Raw genomic sequence first — 21,789 nt, 5'->3', positions numbered from 1 at the left:
GTCTAAACTGTAGCAGTGTGAGACAGTCCCACTGTAACCAGGTCCCAAACCACTTAAACCAAACACAATTAAACCTTGCCCTTGAAATTCCATCCCAAATATCTTGGGAGCACTCAAAATAATAGTAATTGCTCCTTGTATGCTGAACCCTTTATCCAGTGGACAGCCACATTCTGCAGAAGCTCAAGTTTCCACATGGTCCTGAAGTACAGCACATTATACTAATCAAAAGTTGAGGTGACAGAGGCATGAATGATGGAAGTGAATAAGCAATCAGTACTATGAATATTAACTGATTAGAAAGAAAAGACTTTAATATAGTTAATTTTCTGTATTTATAGTATCCATGTTAACTGCAGATACACTGAAGTAAGGACAATTGTATAAATTATACTTAAATGTCTTCATCTCCACATATGTTAAAAGCAACTTTATTACTTCAGATAGAAATATAAGTTGAAAATAAATAAATACTAGCATAAGCATAAAGGACAAATTTTTAGCAGCAAGTTGGAAAACCACTGAATAAACAAGAAGAGTTTTCATCCATCTTAGTGTTGTTTAAACAGATCACTTTAATAGAAAAAGACAAGCAGCACCCAAAAAAAGGAAACCTAAGTTATCCAGAATGAATCTCTTCCCAAGAAAACATAGCTACTACTGCTAATACATACACTCACCTGCTATACAACTGTCATCAGATATTGGTACATCAAGGTAAATAAATCCTTTGTTATATAAACCTTTAAAAATAAAAAAGGTACGTCATTTTAGAAAGTTGTTTACCCAAATTCTAATGCTAGTAAACACTATATTTTTCCCCCCAAAATCGATTCAGGAAGTTTTAACTTCTCCCACCCCACACTCCTGAACGATACACAATTACACAGCTATGATTAGACCAGAAGACTAAACAGAACATTAACTAGACATGACACTTAAGCAGAATCCTAAATTATTCACAGCACAAAGACAAGGTACAATTTGACCCACAGCCATACATTTACTTCAGAGACAGGGATTAGCAAGGTAACAGGGCATAGAAAGAAGGGTGATCAGAAATTGAGGTAAGTAGGTTTATTGCAGAAACAATCTTGGTGCCAATCACGCAGTGCAGCATAAAAATAACTATGGAGAGGAATTTCAAAAGGCAAGACCCAGAGAGTACATTTCAACATAACTTGACAGCATTGACCGTTAAACTCTAAGCATTGTATCATGAGCAAATAAAGCACAAACCTTGATCACCCAGTGTATTAGGTGTCTGGTTTATTGCCTTTTGTTTCTCTCTGACCTTAGGCCAGAGAGCTTATCTACTCCCTGTTCAGTATAGCAGAAAGGACACTATCAGCACTCAATTTTTAAATGTGTGTGTTTTTATTTAACTCCTTATTCTTGTGTCAAAGTGTTTTATTTAGCCCAAGACAGGATATTTGAGGCTAACTACCTCACAAGTTAACACCTCCAAGAGTTCCAGATAGTTAAGATTTGGCACTGAAAAAATTATGAGAAACAGCTGAAATTTTCACAAGTAAATTGCCAAGTCAACAGCCAACCAGGCAAGCAAGCTTGATAAGATACAGTTTTAGCACAGTAGAGATTGAGTTGCAACTGCACATCATATTTTAGTAATACAGACTTAACTAATTGAGTTCAGACTGGACTCCTGGCTATGTTAGGAATTGCATTGCCTTCTAAAAATAAAGATACACACAATATATAATGGACTACACACTGACAAGCCTGCACAGAGTGGGTAGCAACACATACCCAGACAGACTGTTAAGCGCATGTAGTGCAAGTCAGCCTGTTGTCATAGGCCAGGAGGACACATGGTAAGCTGACATAACCCAAAGTGGTGTGCTTTTTACTCCTTTCTCCAGGTGCCATGTTCATTGCTGATGCAGGCTCTCACTTGCTGCGTAGGACAGCATATACACAACAGATTTTAGGCCAACCAAACTGTTTTCCTCATAAAAGCCCATCCCATTGGTGGTCCACATCTATTTTTTCCACCCATGAGACAGGACAGGATCCCTCCGCACACCCACATTGGGCACACTGCTATTTGAACATTGAGTTTGCACCCTTTTCTTTTGTCAGGTACAGGCAGCATTTAGCCCTAAATACCCTGAAGGGTCACTGTCGAGCATTTTCATATTTTTTGTTTTTCTTAAACCCTCTACTGTTCTTACATCCACTCAGAAGCTTGAAATTAATCTCCCTCTCTCTTTCTACAGCCTTTGTCCTGTTCCATTTAACAAACACTTAATTTCTTCCTGCTCTTCTTATGGGGAATATACAGTACAGATCTGCTTCATTTGCTATCCTGTTTCCCATCAGCAGCATGAATGCCACCAATGATTTGGGTACAGACAGCCCAGGGAAGAGGCTTTGTCAGTCAGCTTGGGCTCCCTCTGCTGGCATGACTTGACTCAAAATATTGTTGTTTCTACAAGAATAATGGAGACATACACACACAGGTTCTCACCAATAGAGTGGTAGATCTTTGGGAAATCAACAAGAGATTGTCCTCACCAGACCATAATATTCTTAAAAGTCCCATGTTTGCTATCTAACAGTGCTCTTCAGAACAGAATCAACTACTATTTTAAAAGCTCTCCCCTCCCCAAACAGTATACATTTGACGAACAATAGTAAATTGAAACAATGTCTCTCTTATATGGGTCAACACAACCTTGAGGTCTAGAAATTGCATAAGTATGACTTTTTTTTTTTTTAAGATGTCTCTGTGGGAAAGTCACTGTATCATTTCAAATAGAAATAGAGCGACAGCTGCCAAAATAAATATATACTGCTAAGAATCAGTGTTATACTATTTAGAAAACATTGTTTATAGATGATTTCCTCCACTTTTGTTTTATTCCATAATATTTTCCTTCAATTCTTATCTGTACTAAATGCTTCAGCCTCCTATGCTCCTTTTATTCCTAGACCTGGTCTACACTATGGGGTTAGGTCGAATTCAGCCGCGTTAGGTTGATTTGAAAATGAATATGTTCACACAACCAACCCCATTCTGCCGACTTAAAGGGCTCTTAAAATCGACTTCTGTACTCCTCCTTCGACGAGGGGATTAGCGCGAAAATCGACCTTCCTGAATCAAATCTGGGGTAGTGTGGACACAAATCGAAAGTACTGGCCTCCGGGAGCTATCCTAGAGTGCTCCAATGTGACCGCTCTGGAGAGCACTTTGCACTCCGATGCACTAGCCAGGTAAACAGGAAAAGCTCCAGGAACTTTTGAATTTAATTTCCTGTTTGGTCAGCATGGCGAACTCAGCAATACAGGTGACCTTGCAGTCCCCCCAGAATCATAGAGCGTAGAATGTTTCTACGCTCCCCCTATCATCTTTGTCCCTGAGCTTATCGCAGATTAGAAGACGAAAAAACGCACTCATGATGACATGTTTTCCGAGCTCATGCAGTACTCCCGCACTGATGGGGCACAGCTTAATGCATGGAAGCATTCAGTGGCAGAGGCCAGGAAGGAATTAAATGAGCGCGAAGAGCCCAAGACCGCAGGGGGGAGGCTTCAGGCACCCAGCCACTCCACTCCAGAGGATGGCCCAAGCAACAGAAGGCTGTCATTCAAACAGTTTGATTTTTAGTGTGGCTACAATAAGCCATGTGGCTGTGTCCTTCCCTCCTCCCCCACCTCACCCGGTCTACCATGTCCGTTATCTCATTTTTTTTTAATTAAGAAAGAAAGAAAGAAAGAAAGAATGCATGGTTTCAAAACAACAGTTACTTTATTTCGAAGGGGGGAGTGTGTTTGGCTTACAGCAGGGGTTGGCGACCTTTCAGAAATGGCGTGCCGAGTCTTTATTTATTCACTCTAATTTAAGGTTTTGCGTGCCAGTAATACATTTTAACATTTTAGAAGGTCTCCTTCTAGGTCTATAATATGTAACTAAACTATTGTCGTAACTAAAGTAAATAAGGTTTTTAAGATGTTTAAGAAGTTTCAGTTAAAATTAAATTAAAATGCAGAGCACCCCGGACCAGTGGCCTGGACCTGGGCAGCGTGAGTGCCACTGAAATCAGCTTGCGTGCTGCCTTCGGCACTCGTGCCATAGGTTGCCTACCCCTGTCTTATAGGGAATTAAAATCAACAAAGAGGGTGCGTTTGCATCAAGGAGAAACACACACAACTGTCACACTGTAGCCTGGCCACTCATGAAACTGGTTTTCAAAGCCTCTCTAATGCGCAGCGCGCCTTGCTGTGCTCTTCTAATCGCCCTGGTGTCTGGCTGCTCAGAACTGGACACCAGGCAATTTGCCTCAACCTCCCACCCTGCCATAAACGTCTCCCTATTACTCTCTCAGATATTATGGAGCACACAGCAAGCAGCAATAACAATGGGAATGCTGGTTGCACTGAGATCTGACCTAGTCAGCAAACAGAGTCAGCGAGCTTTTAAAGTGCGTGATGGTAAGCTGAGTGGGCTCCATGTTTGCCATGGTATGGCATCTGCATGGGTAACCCAGGAAAAAAGGTGTGATATGATTGACAGTTATTGCTTTCACGGAGGGAGGGGCGACTGACGACATGTACCCAAAACGACCCGCAACAATGTTTTTGCCCCATTAGGCATTGGGAGCTTAACCCAGAATTCCAATGGGCAGCGGAGACTGCAGGAACTGTGGGATAGCTACCCACGGTTCACCGCTCCGTAAGCTGATGCTAGCCACTGTAGTGAGGATGCACTCCACCGACTTAATGCGCTTAGTGGGGACATACACAATCGACTGTATAAAATCTATTTAATTTCATAATGCAGACATATTCCTAGTCTGAAATACTAGTCCTCAAATTTTTCCTCAATAAATTTTACAGTAGACAGAAATGCCACATTTGATAGACACTTACTGTGAACTATATTGTAGTCTAGTGATCCAGCAAGCTGAGGACCTGAATCAATTATCTTATCAACAACAGATTTCTCAGATGTAGTACAAATCTATGTAAAAGAAAACATGTTAATTTCTAGTAAGATCTGTCTACACATTTTACATACAGTAATTCAGAATGAAAAGTTCTCAGCTTTAAAACAGTGAAAACTAATAAAGATATCTTTACACAAGGAAGTCAGTATATAAACCACAGATTTAAGCTTGCCATAGTTGTCTAGTTTGTTACTTATCTCTGCAGAAGTAACCTCATCACAAGATTACGCACACCTCTGGAAGCTGTATTTAGTTTACTGCTTGCTGAATATTTAGCTAGTGAAGTTCAGATTAAAACAGAGTTTTCAAAATTCACTGATGTTACAGTGCTCAGCTTTTAAGTAGGGTTGTGTATTTTCAATACAGCTTATCTAATTATAACGGTTCTAAAATAGGTTAAGTTTCAGATCTAAATACAACACCTCTATTTAAATCAATTTATAGTTATGGGATTTTGGACTACAAATAAACTGCATCCGAAACGTACTAGATTCCATCCAAACACTCAATTTCTGCTTTGAACAACTGACAATCTAAACGAGACCAGCAACATAATATAGTTGTTTCTTAAGATACATGTATCATACAATTCATGAACATTCCTTCAGGGAAAAAAATATTTCGCAGTCATGCTGAAATAAGTTTCCTAATACCATATGATCCAGACGTCAGAATTCACAGGAAAAAAGAAAAAGTACATCAATTAAAAAAAAAAAACAAAAAACCCTTATCACTATTTCCATAAGAGATTCTACTACAGGGATCGGCAATCTTTGTTACGCAGCCCAGGCTAGTTTGTTTACCCGCAGCATCCACAGGTTCAGCCGATCGCAGCTCCCACTGGCCACAGTTCACCACTCCCAGCCAACGGGGGCTACGGGAAGTGGCACAGGCCAAGGGATATGCTAGCCACCCTACCCACTGCCACCACTGGCCTGGAATGGCGAACTCTGGCCAGTGAGAGCCACGATCGGACGAACCTGTGGATGCTGCAGGTAAACAAATCGGCCAGGCTCGCCAGGGGCTTTCCCTCGCAAGTCATGTGCCAAAGGTTGCCGATCCCTGTTCTACTACATTAAGAGCTAAACAGTGCATATTTGTAATTTTTCCCCATTTTTTCAGTAATTAGCAGTGTCAAAATTTGGTTAAAGACACAATACCTTTATGTCATCCTCTGTGATGTAGCCAGCCTGCACCACCCACCAGGCCTCTACAGCAATCTCCACTGGCTTTACTGGTAGCAGATCACGAGCAGTTTTCCTTCTGAAAAATTTCTGCAGTGGTACAGTCCATTTGAGATTTAACATATTAAATGTTAATGTTACCAGTTTCCTTTACACCATAAAAACAGGTACTTGTAAATGCTTACTCTCCAAGTACTTCATACTCAGGAATTAAACAAACACTGCAGGATACCTTGGGATAGGGAAGGCTGATGGGTTTTATTCCTAATCCCCTAAGATCACTGAATGCACATGTATACAGCACACAGGGATATGGACTTGTTTTTTTAAAAAAAAAAAACTCTCTCTCCATCCCAAACCAAATAAAAATGTGAAAATGAAAGCAATCCATTTGTGTATTCAAGTCTGAGAGCATGAAGTCCAGGCCTGATCTATTAAAAGCACACTAGCATTTTATTAGCAAAAAAGCAGAGCCTGAAGATACAGGATAGCATACAACATATCAAATGGAGTGTTTTTGTAGGCAGAATTCATTACAAAATTAATAAGCAATGTATTGTAAGAACACGTATTCTGTTTATTTCTATCGACAAGTGATTACACTGTGTTCCAGGTGAGCATCATGCTACGAGCTACTATAAACTTCAGTTCATGAAAGAACAGCTAGAGGGTACTGTTGTATTGATATGGTTAAGATTACTCTTCTCACATTCTATAAAGCAGGCCCCTATCCTTTTTGTTTCCTTTAGCCTACATTAAATCTCTTTTAACTTGGATACATAATCCTTTGGCCAAAGGCGCAATGCTGTAACTGAAGACAGAGCGCTTCTGAATTACTTACTACATTCTTAAAAAGTATCAGAAGGGTAGCCATGTTAGTCTGGATCTGTAAAAGCAGCAAAGAATCCTGTGGCACCTTATAGACTAACAGACGTTTTGGAGCATGAGCTTTCGTGGGTGAATATCTACTGCGTCAGATTCTTAAAAAGGAAATTATTGTTGTAAACTGAGCTTGTAAAAGGGCCAGATCATGCAGACATCAATAATGAGATTAATCTCGATGTCGCCAATGAAACTGATCATACACAAAAAAAGGGCTGCATGATCAGACCCAACACTGCATCCTCAAACAACATGAGACGTATATGAACTAAACAGAATTTACATTAACTACTCTGATTATAAGCTTTTGGAGGCATACATCAGAGCAAATACTGCCCTCAATTATATCAGTATAAATATGGAATAATTCCATCAATACCAATGGAATTACTTCAGATTTATACTAGTCAAAGGAGAATTTAGCCCCTTGTCTTTGTCTAGAGATGGCCTTAGACCAGTGATTCTCAAAGCTGGTCAGGGAAAGCCCCTGGCAGGCTGGGACAGTTTGTTTACCTGCCACATCCACAGGTTTGGCCAATTGAAGCTCCCACTGGCCACGGTTCACCACTTCCAGCCAATGGGGGCTGCAGGAAGCAGCACAGGCCGAGGTATGAGCTGGCTGCCCTTCCCGCAGCCCCCACTGTCCTGGAGCAGCGAACTGCGGCCAGTGGGAACTGCGATTGGTGGAACCTGTGGACACAGAAGGTAAACAAACTGATCTGGCCTGCCAGGGGCTTTCCCTGAACAAGTGGAGGACCGGCTTTGAGAACCACTGCCTTAGACAAAATGTAGTACTGAATAAGTAGTAATAAAACAACACAAAGCTGGAGAAATTTTAATTTTTTTCTAAATTTATTTTTTTTGCTTTTTACCACAGTTATCTAAGATATTTTAATAGCTTTGAAGAAACATATATATATCACTGTAGTATTGTTTGATTAATCATAATTTTACTAATGAAGCATATGGCATCCTATCCCCATCTAGAACAGTTTTGTCAAAATGGGACAAAACTGTTCTAGATGGAAGGCATGACCGACACTTAGAATAGATGGAAATAAAATTAAAAACAAAACTTACTTTTGATGACCTACACTGGTTCATTAGATCAATGTATTGGTTTCTTCCTATACCAAGAAGCCGTAGACCTGAAAAGTAAAAAAAAGGAAAAATGTCTATTCTTAACCGAAGATGTGAGAATATATTATTCTCATTTTTAAAAGTAGTTCTGAATCTCAAGAACGTTTTCAATACTTCCTTCTTTTCTCTAAAGAAATGGCACCAAAAATAGATCCTGCTAGCTTCGATGGTAGCCACATCTCTGCCCAAGAGCAGAATTTGGCCCCATTCATTTCTTTTGCCCAGACTAAATTCACAGATTCCAAGGTCAGACAGGACCCATTGTGATCATCAAGTCTCACCTCCTACAAAACACAGGCCACTGAATTTTCCCAAGATAAGTCCTAGAACAGATCTTTTTAAAAAATCATCCAACTTAGATTTAAAAATTGTCACTGATGGAGAATCCACTAAGATCCTTGGTAAATTGGTTGATTAATTAATGGCCATTGTCAAAAATTCACACCTTATTTCCAATCTGAATTTGTCTAGCTTCACCTTCCAGACACTGATTCATGTTAAATATACACTCTTTTCTGATATACTGAAGAGATGATTATTAAATATTTGTTCCCCATATAGATACATATAGACTGTAAATCAACCTTAACTTTCTCTTTGTTAAGCTAAATAGATTGAGCTCTTTGAATCTATCACTATAAGGCATGTTTCCTAATGCTTTAATCATTTTTGTGGTTCTTCTCTGAACCCTCTCCAATTTTTCAACATCCTTCTTTAATTGTGGGCTGCTGGAATACTGGATACAATATTCCAGCAGCGGTCACACCAGTGCCAAATACACAGGTAAAATGACCTCTCTACTCCTACACAAGATTTCACCATTTATGCATCCCAGGATCACATTAGTTCTTTTGGCCATAGCATCACTTGGGAGCTCATGTTCATGATTATTCACCATGACCCCCAAATCTTCTTCAGAGTCACTGCTTCCCAAGATAGAGTACATCCTGCAAGCACAGCCTACCTTCTTTGCTCATATATGTGTATATTTAGTCATATTACAGTGCACAATGTTTACCTGCAGCCAGTATGCCTAGCCAGATTGCTCTGAACCAGTGACCTGTCCTCTTCACTATTTACCACTCCTCCAGTTTTTGTCTCATCCACAAACTTTAACAGTGATGATTTTGTGTTTTCTTCCAGGTCATTGATAAATATGTTAAATAGCATAGGACCAAGAACCAATCCCTGTAGGACCCCACTTGAAACACACCCACTTGATGATGATTCCCTGTCATCTTACTATAATATAGTCAGAAGAAAAACACATGTAAACTAATTTTTTTTTCTTTATGACAAGAGTCACAGCGCAGAGGGAAAAGAGTCACCAAGATCTGTCCAACATCTTTGCCACCTCAGCCTTACCTTCAGTCAGCTGGTAGTAACAACGATGCAAATACCAGACAGTACTGAGTTAGCTGGATTTTTAAAAAGGCTAGACGTTTAATAAGGCTGGACACTAAGAAGCAGAGCCAAAAGGTCACAGTGGCCTCCAACAAAAAAGTTCATTTTAATTGAACAAGGTCTCAATCCAATGATCTTTACCCATATAAACCATACCAATGAATTCAGTGTGATCACTTCCATGAGTAAGGTTACAATACTGGATCTCTTCTGAATAGTTACTTACAAAAAAGTTTGGCATCTCTTGCTGAAAACTGCTGTAGTTGTTACCTCCTGCAGATCCTTACATTCATGAAAACAAACTTAAAAGACTACAGCAATAGCCAAAGGGCTACTACATATTTATCCATTCAGTTAGGAATCATTTTGAGTCACCCGTCCCTCGGAAATCAGGAAGACTTTATCCTAGTTCCTCCACCCACATTTTTCAGTAAGTCTAACAAGACCACTATGACGGGAAGTACTCACCCCACGCTGGACAGAAAAGGGTTAATCCTACCATTGTGGGCTGAGGAAGCCACACCTCTTTCACCCTACTGGGCATGCTCCAGGTATACCAGTATGAAAGGCAGCAGCTCGGCTCAGTTGGGGCTGACTGTTATGAAGGAAGGATGTATGCTGCCTGCTCCAGCCAAGGCTCGGCGGACGCCTGTGACCTTAGAAGTTGGAGATGTCACAGCCCAGGTGGACGCCAAGGCAACCATGGAGGCCTTGCAGGGTTGGGCAGAAGGGCAGACCAGAGAACCTAGAGGTAACAGGGAAGCCCAGACAACAGCAGCAGGGACAATGGCAGGAAGCAGCCCAGGGGAATCCAACAGCAGACCGCTGAGTGAGCTGAAGCCTTGAGTCAGCATGTTTCGGTAGAAGCCTTTCCCCACTGACTCAGTGGCCCGCGCTATGGCCATCACCAGGATGGTGGGTGGGAGTCTGGTGTAGAGGGAGGGCCCGGACCCCCCTGCTGGGGAGGTGCAGCGCCTCCCCCTGTATCCAACATTGGCCACTAGGCCTTAGTGCCCTGCAAGAAGGGGCAGATTTCCTGACTCTGGCCATTAGACCTTACTGCCCTGCAAAAAGGGGTAAAGTTATTGACTTGAGCCACTGAGCCTTACTGCTCTGTGAAAAGGGGAGAATTGATGGACACTGGCCCCTGGGCCTTACTGCCCAGTGACAAGGGCAAATTTATGGACTCCAACCACTAGACCATACTGCGCTGCTAAGGGCAAGCATATGGACTCGGGCTGGGAGGCACATATAGGTAAGATACATATGTCCCCTTCCCCCCTTTTTTCCCCTAAATGAGGTGGGCACACTCTCCACACAGGACAGGATTTCCCGAACCGTGTCACAACCACAAAAAAGTGCCCTAACTCTCAAGTGTGGGTTCCCCCGTCCCAGAGGAGGACAAAAATTTAACACACAAAAATTAAAAATAATTCCAAGAAGGTAGTGACTTAGAATTTACTTCCTGAAAAATTCTGCTTTTGCAAACACATTATGCTCTATAAATGCTGCTTGAAATACATTTTAATTTCAGCAGCTACATGGGGTTCCCCAGTCAATGTTCTGCTCTTGTTGCATACAAGTGTGCCTCTCCATTCTCCCCTTGTTTATCTGAAGTACATACATAGGCTGGATTTGATTTTGAAATTCCCTCAGGCCTCAAAATTGCCATCTTATATTTTACCTGCCATAATGATGAACTCATTTACTGGCTTTGCTAGGGCTGGATTTCCAGTTTGGTTTTTTTTAAATGGATATCCAATGGACCCAAATAGTTTCTTGTACCTTACAATGTAACCATATTTGGTATTTTTCTTGCCTTCTGGCTTCCTTTTTATTTAGGTATATGCAGATTGTACACCTTTTGGGCCTCAAATACAATATGTTTAAGTAACCTTTATGGTCTCTCACTTTTCTTAAATCCGTTTTTCTAAAGTTCAGCATCTCAGTGCTAGCTTTTGTTACAAAATTCCAATGAAGAAGTTTAACTTTATCACATATTAGTCACTTAGTGGCTGAACTACAATTGTTTCTCAAGTAATACACAGTTGTTGGTTTGAGACTAAATCAGGAGTCGCTTCTGTTTTTGAACTTCAAGCAATTCAGTGGTGCTGAAAAACTGCTTCTCTCAACTATCTCCCTATGTGACACATGTGCAGTTAATGTGATAGTTGAAGTCACCCATTCTTACTGTGTTATCGAACTGTGAACTCTCCCCCTCCACCCACCCACAGAAGAAACGTATAGAGGTACAACAGGGAAGAAGGCAAAGGAAGCTAGTAGGGAAATTTCTCAAATTAGATTTTTAGCACCCAAAATACGTCAATTGTCTTGTTCACCAGACTTTCCTTAGTCTGCAAAAGGGGCCAAGGATCACCCTTCATTTCACTCCTCTTCCCTAATAATGTGACCCTTAGGGTATATGTTCACTGCAGAGTTAAGTCTGATGCCTACTCAGGTGTTGCCCTTAGCCCCTCTCCCACCTACACACAAAACCTCTCACCTGAGTTTAGTGCTTTCAACCCAGGCTAGCTGGCAAGAGGAGTATGGGTTAGAGCTTGGGCTCCGCTTTCACTTGGGCTGACTTTACAGTGAGGATCATAGGCACTCACAGGGAAAAATTAGCGGGTGCTCCACACTCACCGGCAGCCAAGCCCCCCACTCTTTGCCTCCTTCTCCCCCTGCCCCGAGTGCACCATGTCCCCACTCCTCCCCCTCCCTTCCAGTATTTCCCCCCCCGCCTCCCCCCCCATCAACTAACAGCTGTTTGGTGGCACTTAGGACTTTCCGGGAGGAAGGGAGAGGAGCGGGGAGGGGTCGCACTTGGGGAGGAGGTGGAGAAGAGGCAGGGCAGGGGTGGGGATTTGGGGGAAGGTGGTGGAATTGGGATGGGAGGGGGTGTGGCTGGGTGGGAAAAGGCAGGGACTTTGGGAAAGGGGTGGAATGGGGGTGAGGGAGGATGGTGCAGGGGCTGGAAGAGGTGGTGAAGGGCAGGGCCAAGGGGGTCAAGCACCCACTGTGCAGAGGGGAAGTCGGTGCCTATGGTGAGGATACAAGCTAACAGGTCCTGATACTCCTGCAGTTCCTTCCTACAATTCTCACACACCATGTGCCCAAAAGAAGGACAGACAAGTTCTCCCACAATTCACTGGGAAAAATCACAGAGCAGCCCAGACTACTGCAGCAAAAAGAACCATGGATTATGTCCCGAGAAGTCCTATTAACACAAGAATGCAGTACCAATGAAGACACCGCACAGGATAACACTGCATGACCACTACTTCAAAACTACTACTTACAGGTTCTACACCTTTAAAAAGAAGCTGTGATGCAACTGAAGCCTTCAAACTGTTTTCAGAAGCTGCATTTATCTACCTCACTAAACAGAAAAATGTAGCCATATAATACTTACAGTCAGCAGCAGTAAAGTTAGGCAATGAATCGTAGCTTTTTTCACTGTTCATTATATCCTTTAAAAAGCAACACACAGAAAAGAAAAAAAGCTTAATTTTTAGCAAGAAACACATTTTTGGACCAATGTAGTCCACTATTTGAGAAAGGGGCATTTCTTTGATATCGCTGAGCATTTAAAACCTAAAATAACGCATACATTTTCTACATAAAAATCTACCCCTCAAATTGAAGATAAGAATTTGACAAAGAAAATCTAGCCTGCTAAAATCAGTTAGCACTTCTGAGAGATCTGGCTTACTGTAAACGTGATGTAAGAACTGTACCAAAAATTATATGCTTACTATTAATGATGATCAGATCCCTTAAAGTTATATTATAAAAACCCCAGAAAGCCTGACAAGCAAATTACTAAGGGTCTAAGTCTATTTCCATTAAAGTCTGTAGTAAAACTAGAGATGTTCATCCAAACAGAGGAAGAAAAAGGCACTAATGAAAGTAACTAATAGTTACAATTATCAATTTACTCTATATTAAACTGTATGCATCTTTTACTCAAAATGACAAAATATTACATGTACTGTACCCAAGAGAAATGACAGAAAGTTACCAGCAGAGCTGGTTGGGCACTTTTTGATGAAAAATGCCAATTCACCAAAACTGTAAAAGAGTCAGTTATGACAATTTTCTCATTCTGAACATTTTTTTAGATGTTTCAAAGTTGTCAAAATGGACTGTTTTGACATTTTCAGAATGAAGTTGTTCCATTTTTTTCAGGTCAGCATGACTGTTTTGAAATGCAAGTTAATCTGTAGTAAAAAAAGTATAAAAGGTCATAACTGAAATAAAATGTTTTCATTCAATCTGAATTTTCTGGGATTTTCGGTTTGCAAAAAATTCTGAGTTTTCAATTGATTCAGGACTGGAAAACCATTTCCCATCCAACTGCTGTTGCCAATCCCTAGCTCTGCAGAGAGGTATTTGCGGGTAGGCCGAGTTGTGATTATCAACACAATTCTGAAGAAGCTTTTCTTTATGCTGTTCATTAGCAGCAGCAGTCTCTCCAAGAGCAAACAATAACAGTCATTTGACTGGCTGGCAGACATTACAATGCTACAAAAAGCACTTCTAGAAGTACAGAGCATGACATGTTTTGTTTTAATTCTGTTCCCAAACTGACCTCCATTATGCCTGTGTAATACGAAAATGGTGTTATCCTCAGGCCTTTTACCATGATGTCAGACAAATGGTAAGGGTACAGCATTAGATGATCTCTACTGTATTTTAACAGTTCCTCGTAGTATTTTCGTTCTTCTTTCTTGACATGCTTAACTGGGGGGAAAAAAGGTCAGGCTAATATTCTGTTACACTGTTCTCTCAAAATGGTGCAGAGATTATATTTTTACATTTAAACTGCATAGCAACACACGAAAAAGGTTAGTAGTAAAATGGTATGAAATTGACTTAAGAAATAAAAGGCTGAGTTGATCCAAAGATGTTGAACACCAACTTCAGCTATTAACTTCTATAGGAGATGCAGGTTCTCAGGGCCTCTCAGGATCAGGTTGGAAATCAGAAAGATTATTCATGATAAGATTAGCTATTAAGCTACTGAATAATCGCCCAAGGAAATACACCTCTACCTCGATATAACGCTGTTCTTGGGGGCCAAAAAATCTTACCGTATTATAGGTGAAACCGCGTTATATTGAATTTGCTTTGATCCACCAGAGTGCACAGCCCCACCCCCCGCCCCCCTCCGTAGGGCTGCTTTACCGCGTTATATCTGAATCCGTGTTATATCGGGTCGCGTTATATCAAGGTAGAGGTGTAGTGAAAAATCAATGAGAGTAATTTAAAGCTAACTAGAACATAGCACTGAAGAATATATTGTATGGTGCAATCCTGCATTGTCAGCAATGATAGAATAATCTTATTGTTTGATTTATTATGCATCTCACTTCTAAATGAGACATGCTATTCTGGCATAAACAGACATGAAAGGAGAATGAAATATATGCTCATGTTCATGATTTAGAACGCCTGAAGTTACCAGCAAACCTCCTTTTCAAGCAGTGAGAGCTCTGTCCAGTGCAGAAGAGAAAGTGAATACAACCAGTGTGAATCCAATGAGAATTCTATGTCAAACAGCTTGGACCCCAGGTCTCATTCTTTGTACCTGTCTGGGCTCCTTCTAGAGGGACACTTCCTTTGACATCATGGCTGTAAATTATTTAAGTCCTCCATTAACAAGCCCTAAACTCGTTTGAGAGGCTCACATGGCACACAGGAGACTAAAGTCGGCTATCAGTAAGCTTCACTTGGAAACTTGCAGGGTCTGAAGGGTGCATTTCACAAAGAAGCCACTGCAATTAAGTGGATTTCAAAGTTAATTTACTTTTGGGGTTCTAGCACTGAAAGGGAGTTTTGCTGGGGTCTTTTTTGGTGGAAATTTGGAGGACTGAGCTGGTTCTGACAGGTCTGTAGTAATTTCAGGGGCATACTTTTGTAAGCTATTAAAGATCACAGTACACTCATACGAAGGCTTTATAAGTAGAGTCAGTTATCAAACTGAAGTTATCAGTCTTCCACACTCACCTAAGTTATTTCGGTATCGTAGCTGATTGCGGATACTATAGAGTACAACCTGCTTTTCATACTCCCTCTGAGAGTTTCCAAGACCCTATGAAAAAAATATAAATGTTATTGTAGTTTAATTGTATAATCCTTTAATTAAATCAGTGTGACTTGTACCACAGACAGGTATATTCTACTACCTGAATTAATGCAGGGTACCTTTGAACCATACTTTTCTAAGGCTATGTCTATACTACAGAACCTATGCTGGCATAGTTCCCACTGCAAACCGGCATACACTGGCAGAAAAACCTTTCTGTTGGTGTAAGAACATTACCTCCCCAAACAAAATTATCTATGCCACCAGAAGCCCTCTTCTGTCAGCATAGCTGCATCTACACTCAAGAGTTTTGCTGGCATAGCTAAGTCAGTCAGGGATGTGTTTTTTTTCACATCCCTGACCAAAATAGCTATATGCTAATATAAGTTTTAAATGCAGACAAGCTTAAGTGTTCTTACACCACTATACTGATCATGAGAAAAAAGTCAAATCCTGAAAATAAGTCTGTGTGGGCTACATATACTTATTAGGACCCAATCAAGCAAAGCGTCAAGCATCTCATAAAGCGCTGAGCGCTTGAGTGAAGGGTGGTCAGCACCTTGCAGGATCAACTTCTTAGGCCATATCTACACAGTTGCATAGAGTTTACTAAAGCGTGATATCAAACTGATTTAGTTAAACTAATGCAACTTTGGGTACAGACGTAGTTTGTAAGCCTGGTTTAAACCTGAATGTAAGAATGACCACATTAAGGTTTACACTCAGAAAAGAGGTGTGCTTTTCACTTATGTTTGCTAATATGCAAAAAGCCTAGTGTAGACCAGGCTGTAGTTTTAACATGTGCTAGCTGGTTAAAGTGTACTCTTGGCTTCCCCTTAGGCTTCACTTTGACCAACTAATACATATTAAAACTACAGTTTGCCTTGTCTACATAAGCATTTTAACAAATTAGCCAATGTCTTTTTTCCTTAGTAAAGACATGGCCAAAATTACACCATTTTAACTCAGCTGGTTCAACATCACAACTTTAGTTAAACTGGTGCAAAACTTGTGTGTTTAGAAAAGTCCTTAGTTAAACCAGTGCAAAGTCTAGTGTAGACACCAGAATTTAAGAATGGCTGTGATGAGGTGTACTAAACCCAAAGGCTCACTACTGGAGACCTCACAGTCTTACCACACCCTGCCCCCAAAAAAGAGCAGAAGAGGTGAGTCCTCCAAGAGGCTGAGAGAAGGACTGCATGGGAAGCAGTCAATTAGAACAGTGAGGCTGCAGGGAAGGAACCAGAGCCTAGCAACCTCATATGAAAGAAGCTGCTAAGCCTAAGTAGGTTCAGTTGCTGACTGGAGCCAGAAGAGCATGAGTGGTGCTCCCGGCTCATTGCAGCAGTTCCAGGACCTGGACAGAGCAGTTGCCGGAAGGGACTGGGGGAGAAAGGAAGATGCTCCTGGCTGGCTACTGGGACTCAAGCAAGACTTCAGCCCAAGGTAAGGGTGAAGCTGAACATGCTGGGACAATGAGGAAGTGCCCAACGGAACAGTAGCAGCAACCGGTTAAAGGGATGCAGCAGGTGGCTGCTATTCTCAGGGTCCCTGGGTTGGGACCTGGTGTAGTGAGTGGGCCCAGGTCCCCCAGCACCACCCAGAGGGGAAGTGACTAAGTGCCTCGAGACGGGAGTTTACATATGCCCTGGGAAGGGGCTGAAGATGCGAAAGGGATCCATATGTATTGAACTTTAATACCCTAGATGGGGGATGAACTGAACTGAAAAAGCAACTCAGCTGGAGAGCTAGGGTCGGTTGAGGCTCGCTACAGAATGAAGAGTCTCCAAGGAGGAAGCCTGGAGGCACTGCTCCATTCCAGAGAAGGAACTATTTGAGATCTAGCCCTGGAGTGGCTGTGGACACCAACCATGGTACTGGGATAGGCCTTTTTGGACTGATGAAGGTTTGAGCCCAGGGAGGCCTGCAGAAGACAAGAAAGGGTACTGTGATAGGCCTCACTGGACTGTATGTCACAAGAAGTCTATTTTGTTTCACACATGGACTGTATGAGACTCTGACGGAGGGTTGAGCCACTGAAAACCCCCCTGAAAAGTGATGCTGCCAACAGAGAACACCGCAAGAGCTGAGACAGAGAGATCAGGCACACGCACACCTGATAGGAGGCGCTCACATAAGGTGAGTGGCCCTATCACAGTGGTTTGTTTTGATTTAGCCTAAATCTGCTATTAGAAACAGGCTTAAGTGAAATCAAAGTAAGTGTCCCCAAAATCCTCTGCAAACTGGATTTTAAAGAAAATTTTTAAATTTTTTTTAAAAATTACATCTTAAGTTAAACCAATGCAACTCTGAGCAGAAGCAAGCACTTAATAAGGAGAAGAGCTACAGACTGCATTATAGAGCTCCTTGAATAACTCCAATGTCAGAAGTAAATCTCATACGGACTCTAGTCTGGGCATTGGGGGGGGGGGGGGTGGAATCAACCAGCCATTAGTAAACAACAAGCTTTTCCTAATAAGCCTGGAGGACAAAAGCTCCAATTAATTAAAAAAAATTAAGGCTTAATTTGTTTAATGAAGGAAGGAAGGTCCCAATCTTGCAATCCAATCTATATGTCTGACACAGCAAAGACTTTAATGGGACACTGCATGGGCAATAGATATATGTACATATACACACCATCGCAAAAAACAGGACCCACGTTTCTAGCCCTTATGATTGAACATAATTTTCCAAAAGTGACCCAAGTTTAAACTGATGTATTGTTGCCTTCTGAATACTGCACACAACAAAAACATTGTTGTGAGCATATTTTCAGATATTTTATCTATAATTTTACTAGAAAAAAAAGTTTTATAAAAGAAAAAAATAAAACAGGTAAAAATGATTTGAGGCTTTTACTACTGTTACAGAAGATGAACAGACATTACATTTTAGGAAAAGTTATTCAGTTCAAGCCCATTTTCCGTAAGAGTAAGAGTTAATTCATCATCTGCTATAGTTGTATAACTGGTCTTGCTGAAGACTGAACTACATAATCCTTAATAACAGAACTGAACAATCTGAGGAATAGTCTTAAGTAAAACAACTTGAAGCTCAAAGGAAAGAATAATGGCCAGTCACTACTTCGGCAGGACAGTATATTTACTAGTCTTCAAAGGCTATTATCATGAACTGACTGAGCTAATCAAACAATTTTAATGCATGAACAGAATAAATACCTGATACTAATATCACACGTCTCAATATGTGTGGCACCAGAAATTTTATCTGGTGTTGCCACAGAAACATTAATTTCAAATCAATTTGACTTTCAAATATTCATTCACTGAATATTTTGTGAAGTCCAACAGTAAGTAACCATTTCAAGAGAGGATATAATACGGTATAAACTATCGTTTCAAAAACACATTTGTTTCAACTACTTGAGGCCAAGCATTAAACATGTTTGCCCGAGAGACCCTTCAGTTATTTTTCTTCTACAGTTTAGCTGTGCAACAGTGAAATTTCATTATCAGGTAATACCTTGCAGTGGCACTTAGAGTCTTAAGTTTTATATCAGCCATGTTAGTCTGTATCCACAAAAACAATGAGTCCGGTGGCATCTTAAAAACTAACAGATTTATTTGGGCATAAGCTTTCATGGGTAAAAATCCCACTTTGGTGCCACCAGAATCCTCGTTGTTTTTAAGTCTTTTATAACGCTTTAAAATCCTTAGATAAAATGTAACATATAATTGCACAGTGTGCACAGATCCAACCTTAAAGCAAGCAAATTCACACTCAGCTTCAAAGCATCAGCTGCTGGAAAAGAAATGGATTATGTTGCAGACAGTTTCCACATCCTGTTAGATGTCCAGATACAAGAGAATGTGTAACTACTGCCACTTTCGCTAACAGGAAAAGATCCTTTTACTCAAACTTCCTTTTTTTTAAAGCATTCTTCGGAAAGCATTGCAGAAGTTACATTTAACAGATGTTTTATCTAGTAACAAGACTTAAATTAACATGAGACTATTTTAGGCTGATTTACATAAGCACTAGCAGTGAATTTTCAGGTTTACAGGTAAAGAGAAATAAAATCATTTTATGTTCCTGCTACAAACTAGCTCTTGAAGTATCACTAAAGAGCTCAATAATTCATATACCAGGATCTACAGTCAATGTTCGTCTTTCTTCCAACACCTTTTCTCCCTTTCTCGTGTGTAAGGGAAGGAATTATTTTTCAGTTTCTGCTTTGAAGTAGCATAAAATGAAAAGAGACTTTCCTTCTTGACTTTAAACAATGTATCACTTGGGCTGTCAGAAGCTCATTGAACGCGGCACTCATCAAAATTTCATGGGGTTTCCATTTTCATTAACGCTTATTGTGACATTTACCTTATTGCAGAAAACTAGAGCAGCATAATCCTTAATTCTTGAATCCTCTCCTGGTTTAGTGTACACAGTACAGTGTTGACTGGGGAGTCCTCCCCTGGATCTGAACATCCCCAGAAAATAATCCCTAGTTGTTTAAAGCTTCACTATGAACCACACTTCCATGTTATGATTGTTTCCAGGAGCACCTAGTCATCAAGCACCACATGGGATGGGGACAGGCCAGTCTCTCTCTCTCTGTTCACTTACTGAAAGCTTAGATGTTTTAGAAGCACACAGGACACTTACAGCACTAAAATCACACGCTTAACTAGCAGTTTTTTCCCTATGACGCTCTGGAGTCTGTCTGATAAATCCCAACTCCCCAGTGTCAAGACAGAAGGCAGATGAGACCCATAGTCCCAGAAGGGTGGGTACCCCAATTACCCTTTGCCAAGGACCTGAAGGTGATAGAGGCACCAGGGCTCCTGCTGGAGGTGATGAAGAAGAGAAGATGTGTTGATTCTGTAAGATGGCACAGGCAACAAAAGACAGATACCAATAAGAGAAATAAAGGGGCAAAAGAAAGTGATTGTGGCACAAGGAGCCCCCTTCACGGGGAAGATGAAGATAGGTGGAGCACGGAGGTAGGTAAGCCCCCCAGTTGTAGGTGTAGCAAAAGGGCCTGATAATGGGAATGACAGAGTCACTGGAAGGGGCAGAGGAGACCCGAGAGAAGGGAACGGTGTTGTCCCAGAAGCCCCACCTGGCACTGGGAGGCAGGACGATGCTTTCATCGCTCCCGTCTCTAGATGACACCGGCAGCCCAGCGGGTGGCTGACGATCCCCGCCTCTCCCCGCCGTGCCAGTCGCTGTGTAGCACTGGCAGGGGAGGGATCAGCGCTGTCCATGGCACCTGTCCAACGCTGAGGGCACAGGGAGGCTGGTGTCCGGTCATGGGCTGATGCAGGGGGAGGGGCTTTCGTACAGCCACCCCTCCCCCTGGCCCGGTGTCGGTCAGACGCTGACAGGAGGGGGATGGTACCAGCCCAGACGAGTACCACTACTTGTCTAACGCCGGCGGGAGGGGAGCTGGTACTGGCCCGGCTACCCTGCCCACCCCGGTGCTGGTCAGATGCTGGCAAGAGAGGGGTTGGTACCCACCCAGCCGCCCCTCCCCCGGCCCGGTGGGGCGCTGGCGGGAGGGGGTTGGTACTGGCCCGGCTGCCCCACCCCACGCCATGCCGGTACCTGTCGGACGCTGGCAGGCAGGCGGGCCCAGGGGTAGTTGTGGCGGATGTGGAACTCCACGTCTATGTTCATGGCGAGGGGCCGGGACGGGCTACGGCCACCCGCTCCTCACGCCCCAACGCAGGGGGGCGCTCCAGCACGAGCTCCTCGCTCCCGCCGCGCAGCCTCCACCGCCACCTCACTCCCCCCTCCCCAAGCCACTTCCGCGTTACGCCCCCCGGAAGCGCCACCCGGCCCCTACGTCACTACCGGCACCTGAGCTTGAAAGGTCCGACAGTTCCACGGGCGCCCGGCTGCCTCACAGGGCGCGTGCACAGTGGGAAAGGCGGGACTGGCCCTCTGGGGGGAGGGGCTGCGGATGCGCACGCAGTGCGTGACGCAGACAAGGGGGCGTTTCCGTTGAGTCCCCTCCCTTGCCCTGTCTGTAAGCGCTCAGGCGCCTGCGCCAGCCTCGGCCCGCAGCTCTGCGAGCGTTTCCCTCTGGCTGCGGCGTGGTGCGTGGGCGTCGCAGCCTGGCCGCGCGGGGCCGGTGCAGAGCGCCGCCGAGGCACGG

At 42.5% G+C, this 21,789-nt stretch overlaps 1 protein-coding gene across 2 annotated transcripts in view; it reads right to left on the bottom strand.

Moving 5' to 3' along the window:
• Positions 1-21,493, bottom strand: part of FAM91A1 (family with sequence similarity 91 member A1) — a 69,223-nt gene extending 47,730 nt beyond the window's left edge. The window contains exons 1-8 of one of the 2 annotated variants that reach the window (XM_032803476.2): positions 21,237-21,493; positions 15,590-15,674; positions 14,172-14,323; positions 12,993-13,050; positions 8,117-8,184; positions 6,131-6,244; positions 4,894-4,984; positions 681-743 (exon numbers count right to left, since the gene is read on the bottom strand). In XM_032803476.2, coding sequence (XP_032659367.1) covers positions 681-743; positions 4,894-4,984; positions 6,131-6,244; positions 8,117-8,184; positions 12,993-13,050; positions 14,172-14,323; positions 15,590-15,674; positions 21,237-21,308 — 703 coding nt within the window. In that variant the 5' untranslated portion in view covers positions 21,309-21,493. The remainder of the gene's footprint in view (positions 1-680; positions 744-4,893; positions 4,985-6,130; positions 6,245-8,116; positions 8,185-12,992; positions 13,051-14,171; positions 14,324-15,589; positions 15,675-21,236) is intronic. The other variant, XM_032803477.2, reaches the window with a different exon arrangement.
• Positions 21,494-21,789: the final 296 nt, after the last annotated feature.

Source organism: Chelonoidis abingdonii, chromosome 2 (genome assembly GCF_003597395.2).
Source record: "Chelonoidis abingdonii isolate Lonesome George chromosome 2, CheloAbing_2.0, whole genome shotgun sequence".
In the NCBI taxonomy this organism is placed as follows: Eukaryota; Metazoa; Chordata; order Testudines; family Testudinidae; genus Chelonoidis; species Chelonoidis abingdonii.
The sequence above is the reverse complement of the archived record's forward strand: the minus strand, read 5'-3'. Positions and strand labels throughout refer to the sequence as shown.